This window comes from Leptodactylus fuscus, chromosome 9, assembly GCF_031893055.1.
Source record: "Leptodactylus fuscus isolate aLepFus1 chromosome 9, aLepFus1.hap2, whole genome shotgun sequence".
Lineage (NCBI taxonomy): Eukaryota > Metazoa > Chordata > Amphibia > Anura > Leptodactylidae > Leptodactylus > Leptodactylus fuscus.
Window position 1 is genome coordinate 60,413,715 of NC_134273.1, and position 14,824 is coordinate 60,428,538.

At 38.7% G+C, this 14,824-nt stretch overlaps 1 protein-coding gene across 6 annotated transcripts in view; it reads left to right on the forward strand.

The window, feature by feature from the left end:
• COL11A1 (collagen type XI alpha 1 chain) overlaps nt 1-14,824 on the forward strand; it is a 161,157-nt gene that overhangs the window by 45,376 nt on the left and 100,957 nt on the right. The window contains exons 5-10 of one of the 6 annotated variants that reach the window (XM_075286279.1): nt 358-486; nt 7,828-7,944; nt 8,432-8,581; nt 8,783-8,875; nt 11,923-12,201; nt 14,245-14,307. In XM_075286279.1, the coding sequence (XP_075142380.1) occupies nt 358-486; nt 7,828-7,944; nt 8,432-8,581; nt 8,783-8,875; nt 11,923-12,201; nt 14,245-14,307 (831 nt within the window). The remainder of the gene's footprint in view (nt 1-357; nt 487-7,827; nt 7,945-8,431; nt 8,582-8,782; nt 8,876-11,922; nt 12,202-14,244; nt 14,308-14,824) is intronic. The other 5 variants (XM_075286274.1, XM_075286273.1, XM_075286277.1 and 2 more) reach the window with 5 other exon arrangements.

Sequence of the window (14,824 nt, forward strand, 5' to 3'; positions counted from 1 at the left end):
TGCCTATGCTAATTACTGGTAATCCGGCGGGGGAGGGGGGGGAGGTTAGCATAGCTCTAGCCATAAATTTAGATTTTTAGAAGCAAGCAAACTAATGAAGTTGTTTTTAAAGCATTTTTGCATTTCTATCTTTCTGATGGATTTTATGTGCTGCAGAAGGTTTGCGTTTAGCATTCCCTCGCCGCCTATTATGTTATACATGTCTTGTAAGTATTCATATGTGTCTTTTTAATATTCAATTCAGAAACTGAATACAAGTATCTGAGTTAATAGAAGTAAAATTATAGGATTTCATATATCACTGCCTAGAAATATTTTATTTTGGTAACGTTTTATCCTATTATTTTATTTCCCCAGGGCGACATCCAGCAGCTACTGATAGTCGATGACCCCAAAGCTGCGTATGACTACTGTGAACATTACATGACGGACTGTGACACCCCAGCACCCAATATGCCCCAAGCTCAGGATCCACAAGTGGACGAGGTAGGCGTTTAAGATGCTTTGCACTGGGATATTGCACATTGGTATGCAGCCCATTCACACTCTAAGCAATCATTTCCATAGAAGTTACACAAGTTAAAAGGCCTGCATTTCAATGCTTCTTATTTAAGATCAAAATACAGCAGCGGCTTTTATGTTGTTATTCTCAGTGCATTATTATGGCGGTCATGTAAAAACTAGTACAAAGGAAAGCAGATTGTACATGTCATTCTGCAAATGAGGAATTAAATATAGTGTTGCCATGAGCTGCACTAGGTTTTCCATTCCCGTGGTTGATGCTTTGTATCTAGGGAATGGCAACCTTGTTACAAGTAACAGCCAAATACAATCCAATTTTTAATTTAAAAAAAAATGTAGATTGTGATCCCCATATAGGGCTCACAATGTACATTTTCCCTTATCAGTATGTCTTTGGAGTATGGGAGGAAATCCACATCAACACGGCGAGAACATACAAACTCCTTGCAGATGTTGTCCTTGGCAGGATTTGAACCCAGGACTCCAGCTTTGCAAGGCCACCAGTTTTGTTACATGAGGCCTAGTACTTTTGAGTGGCATTGCTTTTCTACATGAATGGCAACAGTATTGCCCATGGGTTGTATCTGATATTGCACCATCATTTAAGTCAATCAGGCTAAGTTGTAATACCAGACACAGCCTATCGACATGAGTGGTGCTGTTTCTTGAAAAAAGGAGGCCTTTTTGTCTAATAAAGTCGAGGCCCCACTTTGCGTAAACAAAGCTTTTTTTGTTGCAGATTTTGCTGTGTTTTTTTTGAGCCAAAGCCCAGAGTAGATTGTGAGAAGGGAGACGTATAAGAGCTTCTTATATATTTCCCATTCCTTTTGTAGCCATTTTGGGCTTTAGCTCCATAAACCGCAGCAAAATCTGCAATAATAAAAAAAGCTGCGTCTCCGCAACATGGGGCTTCAGCCTAAAAGCTGCTTTACAAATAAGTAATAAGAAGAAGGATTTTGTTTCTATAGGCTTTAATATTATGTATTGTTATCTTTGTTTGCTATTAATCATATATTCCATTACTTACAGTTTCATCTCATTTATTTATTTTTCAAAATTGTCCAAAAAAAAATAATTGAATTTTAGAAATCAGTAAAATGAATAGGAAATAGTAAATTTCAATCTTCGTGGTGCGGTAAAACCTTTTAGGGACCCTGCTGCTTTCTGTTGTTCATTATTGTTACTTTTAATAATCTATCTATCTCCTATCTATCTATCTATCTATCTATCTATCTATCTATCTATCTGTTGCATATTAATTGTACATGTCCTGATCTTGGCATTTTTATGGTGTTTTATATTCCATAGATCGTTATGGAAAAAAACCACAAAAACTGGAAAGCCAACTACAGTACATTTGCACATTTTATGTACAGTTCACAGGACAATATTAACTTTGTTTCTTTTTATCTTTTAATCTTTTATTATATCTGGTTTAATAATTTACGCATGTCTAGGGTTAATTAAAAATGGATGGATAATCTGTGTTTAGGCCTGGGTCACATCTATGTTCGGTATTCCATTCGGGGAGTCCGCTTGGAGACCCCCTGAACATAATACAGAATGCATTGACAAGCGGTGAGCAATGAAAGCACACAAACCCCATAGACTATAATGGGGTCCGTGTGTTTTCCGCACGGCGTCCGCACGAATCATGCAGAGAGGAAAGTTCTTCAAGCACTAATTTCCTCTCTGCATGATTTGTGCAGACACCACGCAGAAAACATGGACCCCATTATAGTTTATGGGGTCCGTGTGCTTTAATGCTCACCACTTTTTAATCCACTCCTAAGTGGACTCCCCAAATGGAATACCCAGTACAGATGTGAACCAGGCCTGATATATGCACATCTTTCTAAAATGTACAGGGTTCATTAAACATGGATGGTTCTGCATTTATTTCCATATGCATATCAATACAGCCCTAACTATGCAACTATTGGTGGTAGTATTGGTTGGGACAGATTTATCAGTGCATATGTATATGCCTGTCTGGAGGGCATAAAAAGACAATTCATGCTGAATTTATGACACCCTTGCATCACTTTTACCATGCATGCAAATGTGTCTGAAAAAGTGGCCATGCCTCCATCAGTATATAAAGTGCTCTAGTAATAGTATACATAAATCTAACCCTATGTATAAGGATCCTGCATAGACTTACCTGTGTGAATACAAATGCTTCTACCAATTTTTGGCCAAATTAAATATATTTTATTCTACTTAGTTGAGAACAGGTTATAATAGTAAAGAACCACAAAATCCAATAGTCATTAGTTAATCTCAGGTTCTCGATCAGGATTGAGACACTGATCTATGACTATGATATTTCATGGTCGCCTTGTCAGCCACGATTTCCTTAGCAATTCTGGAGGAATGGTGAGAGCAATAAGTGAAGGAATCACAATCCTATGACTTGACCCACAGGGTCCATACTGTCTTTGTTTCAGCTTTTTGCCACCGAAATGAGAACCATGTGTTCTTACCACGGGAGAGATCTCTCCGGAGACCCGGCTTCTGAAACGTACAATCCATTGATACAAACATCCCTTCGAGCTACTGTGTAACATGATAACGCTGCTGCTTGTGGAAAATAGGAACGCTGAGATCATCGTGGAAATATTCTGAGGCATTCGGGGAAAATATATATTTAAAAGAAATTCACCTCTAATGCGTTTTCCAGACAATGTCTCTATACTGCTGTAATTTGTGGGTTTTTAATGGTTTTAACCCGTTCACTGCCTACTAGACTGGGGAAAAGGGTCCCAAACCTATAGTCAATGGGGGGGGGGGGGGATAGTAAGATTGTTGGCCAATTTATGGAGAAAATAATATAAATCTCAATGTTCTGCCATTTTCTGAACTGCCTGTACATGTGGTTTATATTTTATTCTGGATTTTAGTCTGGAAAAGTGCAGACGGTATAAAAACAGAAAACTATGATATGTGCTTCATATCAGTCAGTAAGCTGCTGTTTACACTGGCCAGATTTTTAGTAGCCCCCGATTTATTATGAGAATCAATATTTTGTTCATGTCTGTTCTGACTCATTATGGTACGGCCATAGACAAGACAGAGAACGCCGGTTGGGATTTTATCTGTCCCGGGGTCAGGGCTACCTTTGTTCGGCCATATGTTCTACATTACTTGTAGAGAATGTACTGAGCTGTACCATTATTAGGCTCCTTTTAGTCATGTAGTCATTTAATTGTCGCACATTTAATTAAGTTACAGTTTGATATCAGTCTGTTTCTTTTCACAGTAACCATAAAAATTAATATTAAAAGCTGTCAATCCAGCCACACATTAAATCCCACATTATAAAGGAATGGCATAAAGGAAAGGAACCTAAAAATCAACGTAATGTTCTAAAATGTCAATGTGAGACCTATTTAAGAATAAGATGACAAAGTGAATGATGGGGGCTATTACCAAAAATTACATAATAACATAATAGTTACTTTCCTTTTACTCTTCTCCCTATTAAGCTCTGTTCACATCTGCATTTGTCAATGACTTTCTGCTCCATCATTGCAGCAGAACAATTAAATGGATGGCGCGCCCAACAAACTCTACTGGCTTATAATGCATCTGGCGGACTCTTCTTTTTTTCGTAAATCTATTTCGATAACTTTTATTAATTTTTTGGCAACATAAACATAGATGGAAAACACAAAAGACAAAACCTATCCCATTACACAACCACCCCCGCTCTCCAGGGACAGATGCTGTATTTGGAGATTACAATATAAATCAAGTATGTGACATGTGTATAGCTACAAGAAATCCCCATAGAAGTTGTCACAGAGCATATAAACCATGAATAATTTATAGATGGCAGTGTATAAATATATGGGAGTCTCCATGGCCCTCTGCGGTCAGCAGGCAGACTGGTGCTGGCATCAGAACATACACATGCAATGTGAATGACATCCTATTCTAAGAATTTGTATCAAGCGCTTCTCTGAAGAGGAATGAACTCAGGGCAAAAGCTACTCCAAAAAGGTTTGACACTGGTTGGTTGAGGGTATGCTTTGGGAATCTATCCATATAGATCTGAATTAAGTCTCCACCTTTATCTTCATATACACCCCTTGTATCCTGAGATTGTTGGAAGAGTGGGCCAGAGTCTGTGAAATGTAATGAATTCTCAAGATACACACAAAGACTGCCCTAGTTTTCATCTCCTTAAGACTGAGCATAGAGTAAACCTGAAATCCAATGAAAAAAAAAAAAAAAAAAAAAAAGAACTTCCTTCCAAAATCCCTCAATGGTTTTACACTCCCAAAGGAGGATCTTACATAGCAGACCTGGGGCACCTAGAATCCTAGAAGAAATACCGGGGTTCTATGCCCCCTATCTAGTACTAGTTGTTTTGGTAGCCTCTGGATATCATATAATGAAAACAGAGGAGTAACTTAGGGTTCCCAGATCCAATTACTCTTTGTGTCTAATGCTCAGAGGGAACTCCATCCATCAGATGTCTATTATTGAGTCCATTGAGTTACCAGAAAAATTACTCCATATGTCATGCTGCTTTCTGACATTTATGGTGGAGTGTGCTATGGAGTCTCCAATGCAAATGTGGACAGAGCTTAATACCCCAATATCTAGAACCAGTAGCGTAACTACATTCTTTTGGGCCCTGGAACAATCTTTTGTCTGGGGCTCCCTACGTCATCCCCACAGTGAATTACTGACAGTGATGGTTACAGGAGCTAAGCCTTAGTAGGGTTAGGATAATCGGTGGGTCTCCTTGGCTTATGGGCCAGATGGAAGCTGCGATCATCAATACTGATGCCAGTACTTATGGACCCCATAAGGCTCCTGGGCCCCAGTGTGACTGCACCCTCTCAAGTTACGCCCCTGTCTAAAACCTCCTGCACCATCAATTTGCTACATACAGTATATAATTATTGCATAAAAAATAAGAAAGAAATGTGCTCACTTGATAAGGGTTTAGAAGTGTCCTGGAATTATAACCCACATCAGAAAATCTGAATGGATGTCCATGGGACCAGTTAACATCAGACCGTACAAACATACATTTGTAGACTGGTCATGGTAAAAGAGATATCACCAATTTATAACAACTCCTGTCCTGTGAAAGCGCCTTTTGTAAATCATTCCAGTGTAAATCAGGAGTCATGACATTCTCAGCAATTCCTTGTCCAGAATAAAGTCGTTCCAACCTAAATCCAAGTGAAGGTGGATAGGTATTTTAATGGGAGCTAGCCTTCAAAAGCTTGGAAAAGTTCAGGAAATTTGACACAGTTGGCAACTGAACTGAACATGTCTGTGAACACGTGAAGCGTACCTTGTCCAAAGAATGTATTGTCCAAAAGGCTTCATGGTAAAAGAAATTATAATATGTCTTAGCTGTTCTACTTTTCTTACAATTTCCTTGCCATAACAATTTTATTTTGAGATTCTATGATAGAAATCAAGTGGTCCATTATTTCTAGCATTCTGGTTATTTTGGTTGAATTTGATGAAGAAAATTTCCTATTGACTGATAATGGAAGTGAACCATTTGATTTTATATCTGTAACGTATTCTCTTCTTGTCATTTGCAAGATTGAAGCTGCATACATATTAACAGGTGACGTCTATAGAATCTCTGCTGTCTACTCCATACTGCGTTCCAGCATTGCATTCTATAGTGCTTCATTGTGCTTATCTGCAAACATAGCGCTGAGATTATGGGGGGTTGTCAAGCTACCAAAAATGTATGAAAAAAAAAAAAAAAACAGATTACAAAGGTATAAAATAATAATAGAAGTAGCATTTACTTTACCGATCCCCCACTGCTTCCAATATGATACGTCATCTCTGGAACTCATTATCCAGAGACTGGAGTGAATCCGGTAAGCACTGGAACAGGAGTGGCGGGAGAACTTTATTATTTATTTAATCATTTCTTTTACTATTTTATACCATTTGAAATGTTTATTTTCTAAAAATTTTATTTTCACATTCCCTTTAATACTTGTTGTGAGACAACCCTTTAAAGGGATTCTATCATTAGAATCCCCTTCTTAACTAAGTACACGTTGGAATAGTCTTAAGAAAGGCTATTTTTCTCTTATCTTTCTTTTTCTGATCTGCGCTGCCGTTCCTGAGAAATTTCTTGTTTCTTCCATACATAAATGAGTTTTCAGACAGCAGGGTGTGTTACCCTTTACTCGAACAGCCCAGGGGGCATCCCCGAAAACTCTCTAGCGATGCCTCCATCTTCTCCAGACTGCCTCTTCACTGGGTCATCAGCCGCATCTTCATCAAAAGCGCCGACAGCGCATGTCCGTCGGCCATTTTCCTGTGGACTCTTACACGGACTCCCATTTGACCACGGGAAAATGGCCAACGAACATGGGCATTTGGAACTTTTGAATAAAGATGTGGCCGGTGACTCCGCAAAGAGGCAGTCCGGCGAAGAAGACAGAAACATGACTGGAGAGTGTTGAGCCGGCACTGGGAAACACCTATGGAAGAAATAAGTAATTTCTCAGGAATGGCGGTGCAGATCAGAAAGAGAAAGGTAAGAGAAGAATAGCCTTTCTTAAGGGTATTTCAATGTGTACTTAGTTTTTAAAAAAAAAGGGTTTTAATGATGGAATCCCTTTAATTATAAATATTGCCCTGCTCTGCCAATGCCAATGCAAAAAAATCTTAAAGTGGAACTAGACCTGGGTAACATTTTTGTATATTATTGCAGTTAATTATTACAGTTATTAAAATTGTAAATTAAAAGTGACATAGATGTTTGAAATCCAATATCTTTACTTGGTGTATGAATACCATGATTAGACTTGTTCATAGACATATGATATGGAACGGGCTACAGGTAATGGTGCCTTAACTATTTACTCAGGACTGCACCCTATTTAAGATAAGATAAGATAATCCTTTAATAGCCCCACTATGGGGAAATTCAGTATTTGCTTGTAAATTAGCTATGATGTATAGCACCATGGACAATCGTCAAGCACGTAGGGCACAGTCCCAAGTCAATAAATCACCTTTACATGTAAATCTATTAGATCACACGTTTAGTTCCACTTTAATAATCGACTATTTTTAAGCAAACAAAAAAAAACCTGAGTTTATGGGTTCTCTGTAAAAATTTGCTCTACAAGGATCCATGGCTCAGATAAGCCATGTTGATGTGTTGCGATGTATTCTGCATTATAAGCCAATGTGGAATGAACAATGACATTGTACACCAAGGTTACCAGTAACAATGCTTATAATTTGCTTCAAACTAACAAGATCATGCCTAAAAATAATCTTCCTTTTGCAATATAGTATGCACCTGAAGAACTAATCGAATATGACTATGAGTATGGGGGAGCAGATTACAAGGAGCCTGATTTTGTTACAGAGGCGCCCACAGTTGTTGAAGAATATGTAGCTCAGACTGAGGTACAGTAACTATATGTCATGTGCACGTTGTGTGTCACTATTGTCTCATCGTCTTCTCAAGCGTCACCTCAGTCCCTTTTCTCCAGCTGACTTGTGGTCTCCTTGCTCTGGAAGTTGGGTGAAGTTAATGGCAGGCATCACAAATATAGCCTCAGAGCTAACCAGGCGAATCCTTCTTACAAAGATTTATTATCAATGTATTGAATTATCCTTGTGTTGTAGAACTACATTTTTGGTGGCTTATATTCTTATCGGCTCGAGTGAGATTTATAAGAACAGGTCATGGATGATATTGGTCATTTTAAAAGCAGTCCGTAAGTCATTGTGCCAGGTCACCAGTGGACAACATGACTTAGTTATACTCACGAAAGCATTGAATTAGAAAATAAGCCATCAAAAATACCCTGCCCTTCGAACTCCTCCTTACTTCCCCTTCTTCATTCTTTCATTCATTGTCTCCATCCGGTCTTTCACCACATTTTTGCAGAAGAAGAAAGCCAGTTCCAAATCGAAGAAGAAGCCAGTTCCCCCTAAATCAAAGAACAAACCCCAAAAGGTCACGCCCAAAAACTCATTTGCAGCTAAGAAGAAGAAGGGCAAGACCGATTACCAGGCATCAACAAGAAAAAGAATAGGGGTAAAGGTAGCAAAGACATCAAGATCTTCAGTAGGGTCAGCCCCGAAGATCTGTGATCATGAGATATAAAATGCCCTAACCTCACTAGAAGCGGACAGAACCTCTGGCTAATACCATAACCTATATCTATACTCCTACTTTTGAACCGATACCTAGCACGATATCATGATTGGGTTAACAGAATTTGTTTTTCTCTCTCAGGCTAATGTGGTTGACTATCTGCCAGAACAATATGGAGAAGTAGACTATGGTTACCAGACGGATACTCCTGCTCTTACAACTGGACCCAATGAGGTAAAAATATATCAACATAATGTAGGCAGAAAGTTATTTGTCTACAGGTCTGTGAGCTCAATACTATGTCTGATCATTCGCAAATTCTACTGCCATCGTCACATTCTGAAGCAAAGGAAAATCTTGTCTGTAATCCAACCGTCGCTTCTAGAATTTGGGTTTGGACCAATATTCACAGCGGAACAACCAATCAATATATTACATTGCTAGATCTTGGATTTTGACTCTTGTAATCTATTGGGATTCCTTGCTGTCAGTTTTGAAAATTTTGGATACCGAAATTTAGTGAAATTGGCTGAAATTATAAATGAAGCTCATCATCTAGAACTTAGTTTACGATGGAATCCCACTACAACGTTAGCAAAGTAAAAGGGTTGTGCCGTTAAAGACACAGATCTCCTGTCGTATGAACGTGGGAGATTACAGATCCAACAGCCCCATAGGATTGAATGGAATTGGCGGCCATGCAAGTAGCCTAGCACTCACAAGGAGGGTTTCGGGGGACTTTCTGTTCCCATTCTCCTGATCGTAGAGTAGCAATGATGAATATCATTCCATTGCAAACTGGAACCTAAGGTGTCTAACATGCCTTTTAAAGCAGTTTTCTTTGCTTATGAACTGATAACCTATCCTTTAGAATAAGTCACTAGTTGAAGATCATCGGAGTATGAGCACATTAGCTCTTTATTGATACCGTAGCCTTCTATGGCCACCAGTAACCAAACATAGTGGCGTACATTTTATATTGGCAGTGCTTAGTATCACAACTTACCACCATTCATTTGAATGGGACTGAGATGTGACTGATACATGTGATATCATGTGGCTTATGCAGTGAGTCTTACGGAATGCCACTGCTGCTTCATACAGTCAACCCACAGGGGGCTCAGGTGTTAGACCCCCACTGATCTTCAATTGATGACCTTTTCTTAAGTATAGTTTAACAGTTCATATATATGGAAAATCCCTTTAATGTATTCACTGGCTCGCTCTCTACTTGTGAACTGCAAATTCCAAGCCACCGTTCACAAGCAGTCGCCAGCTAAGGGATGTCTACCTGTCGCTTATTCTTTGCTTATATTGTCTGTGCTTTGTTTCTATCCAGCACACAGACACTGGAATAAATATCTATCCAATTGATTTTTTAGCAGATGATTTAATAATTCTGAAAATTATATTCTTGAAATGAATTGACTTGTCTAAAATCATAAAATGTTATTAGTTTAGAGTGTGCTTTAAATCTGCATTCTTCTTTTGCACCGTATACAGTACGTTTTCATGAACTACATATTAAATCCAAAGAATTTCTACTGTCAATTGTACATTTTATACTAGATTAATATTTAAAGGGAACCTGTCAAGTTTATAATGCAGCGCAGTGTACAGGCAGCATGTGTTACAGAAGGAGGAGCTGAGCAGATTGTTGGATAGCTTTGTTACAAAATGTTCAAGTTCATTCATTTGTATCTCTGCTCATTCTGGGCTTAGGCCCGATTCATATCTGCATTTGGTATCCCCCCGAACGGAATACCGAACACATTAAAAAACGGTGAGCAATGAAACCACACGGACCCCATAGACTATAATGGGGTCCGTGTGTTTTTCGTGCGGTGTCCGCATGAGTCATGTGGAGAGGAAAGTAGTTCATGAAGTACTTTCCTTTCTGCATGACTTGTGCAGACCCTGCACGGAAAACACACATACCCCATTATAGTCTATAGGGTCTGTGTGCTTTCATAAGCTCACCACTTGTCAATGCATTCAGTATTCCATTCGGGGGGTCCTAAGCCAAATGGAATACTGAACGTAAATGTGAACCAGGCCTCAGTAGCCATGTCAGTGGTCCTATTTAGTTATTGACTTAGTGCCCCACACGCAGTATAATGGTCTCCCTCACAGTATATTGTCCTTTAAGTGCTCCAGCAGAGTATAATGTTCCCAGCTCTCACATAGTATAATGTCTCCATATTGCACATGTATGGCATTGCCCTGAACCCATACAGTATGTGACTTGGGTGTAATTATTAGCACTCAACAGTCATAGGAATCCCCGCTCCTTCTCTAGTTGTGGCACCTATGTCAGAGCGACGCTGATGTACAGACGAAGTGAGGAGTCCTACAAGGAGTGGGTACTGAGAATTATACTCACCACTCACTCCCCAGCTCCTGATGGTAACCTATAAGTGTTTCCATCATATTGGATTGAAGTGCTCATTGGTTACAAAGCCTCTACCATCTTGGCAGAAAGTGGTGACTAGCCAGCAAGGGGGCATGAATCTTCAGGAAATGCTGTTAATCTCTGTATAGAACCACCCACTTGACTACTAATCTTAGAAGGAACAGAGATATAAATGAATAAATAAAAAATTATACTGAAACCTTTCCAACAAAAATATACATCAATCTGCTCGGCTCCTCCTGCTCTATAACATGCTACTAGCAGATTAAACTGCATTGTCAACATAACAGGTTCCCTTTAAATGATATGTTAAATCTTCTGGATGTTATAGATGACATATGTTGACTTTCAAGCAAGAGATAGAAGTGGAATGCACATTTACAGAACATATTGAGTTGAACATTTGTGGAATCAGCTATTTGCAGATGCTATAACAGCTTTTATTTAATAATATTTAATGACAAGAATTGCTATGCCATGAATTATATGCAGACACTGGCTTATTAGGGATATAAGCATTATAAGCATTGCTTTCAAAGCAGCAATACTATGTGAATGACTCAATTCAAAGAATTACCCATAAGTATACTGACTATTGTAAGATTCTTGATTGGCTTGTTCAATCTATACGTCTCCTTTCACCCTTCTGAGTACTGTATACTAGTACTGCTGCTTTACTATAAATCATGTATACATTGTCATCTTTTAATTGATGGGGAGAACATGATCGGCACATGCTCCTCAAATCACATTAAAAGATATTGATGAATTTAAGCTTTAGGTTGATCTAAAGTTGCATCAATGCATCTAACGCTTTCACTAACCTTGAACTGTGTGTTCCTCCCACTTGTCACACCAACATTGATAGAAAATTCCTGAGGAGGAGACACTGGTGGAGGAGACATTTGTGGAGGATCCTTTTCTGGAAGAGTACATAACTGGCGAGGATTATGACAAAAAACTGTTAGAGGAAACAGACTATGGGGTGAAAGCTGTAGAGCCTACACTGTCTGAGCCTGTGGTGGGAGGAGATTTAGGAAAAGATGATTTATATGAGTACACAGACTATGAAGAGAAAGCAACAAACCCAACAAGAGATGAATTTGGACCTGGGGTACCGGCCGAGACGGATATCTCAGAGACCACCGTAAGTTATCAGTTTAAAAGTAAAATTAAAGAGGTTCTCTGGAATTAGAAAACTTGGCGACTTTCTTCTAGAAATAGCGCCACTTCCTTGTCTCAGGAAGTAATATCACATCCATTGGTCACATGCTCAGTTCTGTTCATTTGAATGAGACTAAGACGCAGCATGGCCATGTGATCAATCGATATGGTGTCACTTCCCGAGAAGAGGATGTGGAGCTCTTCCTGGAAGAATGAAGACATATTTTCTAATCCTGGACAACCCCTTTAGAATGAACATATCATTGAGCTGGAACGGTTGATAAGTTACTATGAATCAAAGGATTACAATCCCTGAATAATTACATTATTTTAATTAAAATATTACTTAAGTGGATGGTGGGAAGCAACAAAGACTGTGGATTATTAAAAGAATTATTACTATATGAATATTGCTCATGCTGTTTTTATAATATAACGGGTATATTCACATGGCAGAACTTGCCACTGGTCACCTTAAAATCAGCCCCCAGATTTTGCCCTAAATTTGTCACCCATTGTATTAAATGGGAAGCAGAGTTCCAAAGCGGAACACTAAACAATGAGCATCTTACTGCGGATTCTGCAGCTGACTCTGCCGCCCTTTGAGTGAAAGCTGTGGTGGAATGATGGAGATGCAGAATGTGGAGAGAAATTTTGGGGCAGAAATCCACATCAAATTCTTCTTCCATTTCTGCCGTGTGAACAGACCCAAATAGTAATGGCAGAAGCCACCAATGCACAACAAAAACTATAGACGGCCGATAGAAATCATTGATCTATATACTCCATCATAGTATGATATATACTCAACAGAAAATGGCAGAGACTGAGTCAGATTAAAAACGATGCTTTTAGTATGCACAAAAATGTATGCAAATAACCAATAGGAAATGACTTCAAAGTTAAAGGGGTTATTCAGTGTCTTGAGATTTTTGGATGAAAATGTTTAGAAAGGTCTAATATTAGGAAGTGAAGAAGACTAATGTTCCTGATCCCCTACTACTACTTCCTTGATCCCCCATTGGTCTGCACTGATGTCATTTTGACATGACAATATGACCTCAGCCGTGTCTGCTGCAGCCAGTAAGTAGTCGGACACAGAAACCAGCAGGAGCCTGGGAAACAGCAGTACTAGAGCAATGGAGATCTGCTAGGGAAGTTTCCAAGCCTTTGTTTAAAAAATTGAAATGGACAAAAAACTCCATGTCCACTACTGTCTGTTCAATGTGTTACATGTGAGCGGACATAATATAAACTAGAAGCCCTATACATTTTACAAATATAATACTTACCTTTAGCTGCAGCATTTGTTAATAGTACACATTACTACACCAGTCTCATGTTACTGTAAAAATCCTTGACTTTCGGGTCTAGGACATGGTTATGGATTGTATAGTCAGACTATTTTTAGTTGTGGGCAAATAGATTTAAGATTATTAACAAAAAAAACCTGCAACTTTTTCAATGACAAACTTTATATGAATCACAATCCAGTTCGGAAATCACAGGTTACGAGTCATTGGTTTTAACAATGGAAAGTAAGTACTCAATTCTTATAGACTTAGCCTTGAAACAGTGAGGTCTGATACACTACAAATGTTCTATACTGAGTATTATGTCTCTTCCTGTGTCGATTATTCACTATATTATAGCTAAATTGACAGCCATGGGTTGGATGCTTTGCATTTGTTGTAGCAAGAGAGGGGTCTTTGCTGTTGTATCATACACATGATGGATTCCACTTTATCCCGGTGCATATGGAATCGAAGACATAAGTTCACTTACAAAAAGAATAAATGTAATAAAATATACCGCAGTTATTTCCTGTTACATGATCTACTAAAAGCATCGCTTTTCATCAGTCTGTTATTTTATATAAAGAAGCGGTGAAAAACTGCATAAATATATTTCATTTTTAAAGGTTACGTTTGCTATAAACCATAAGTGTTTTATAGGATGTATTAATTCTTTCCTCGCAATCCTTTCTAATCATCGTATGTTACAATCACATTTAATGGTTTTGCAGGTGAATAATTATGGTGGATATGGGGAGAAGGGTCAGAAAGGAGAGCCAGCTGTTATCGAACCCGTAAGTAACTTATAAGTCACTGATGTTGGCTTTTCAGATACACATTTTGGGAAAAGGAGATGATAGGAGAGTGCACAGACGTTAGGAGGAGCCGATATGTGGTAGACCAGGAATAGGTTCATATGACGCTTGTGCTGCCTTAATAGGATTTTTGTTTAACCTTTATGTCATCTCCATCACTTTTTTGAGACATGTGATATGACTCTTGGACCATTCTCCCAAACACTGTGCACAGATCCACTAAAAAGAGAGGTCAGATAACCTGAACTGCGGCCATCTCTTAGGCCCATAGCAACTGCGGGAACTGCCTATATAGTGCAAATGACCTTTACTGAGAGACAGACGGTAATGACAATACATAGACAGTCTTTGTCATGTCTGCTTTCAATTATTTTTTATCTAGAAAATGTATTTTCAAGACTATATATCTTAGGATATCCGTAGAAAACTTTTAATAAGCTGAGGGTTTGCACAACATACAGTAATACCCATCATTATCTCTGAGGATTATTTGTTG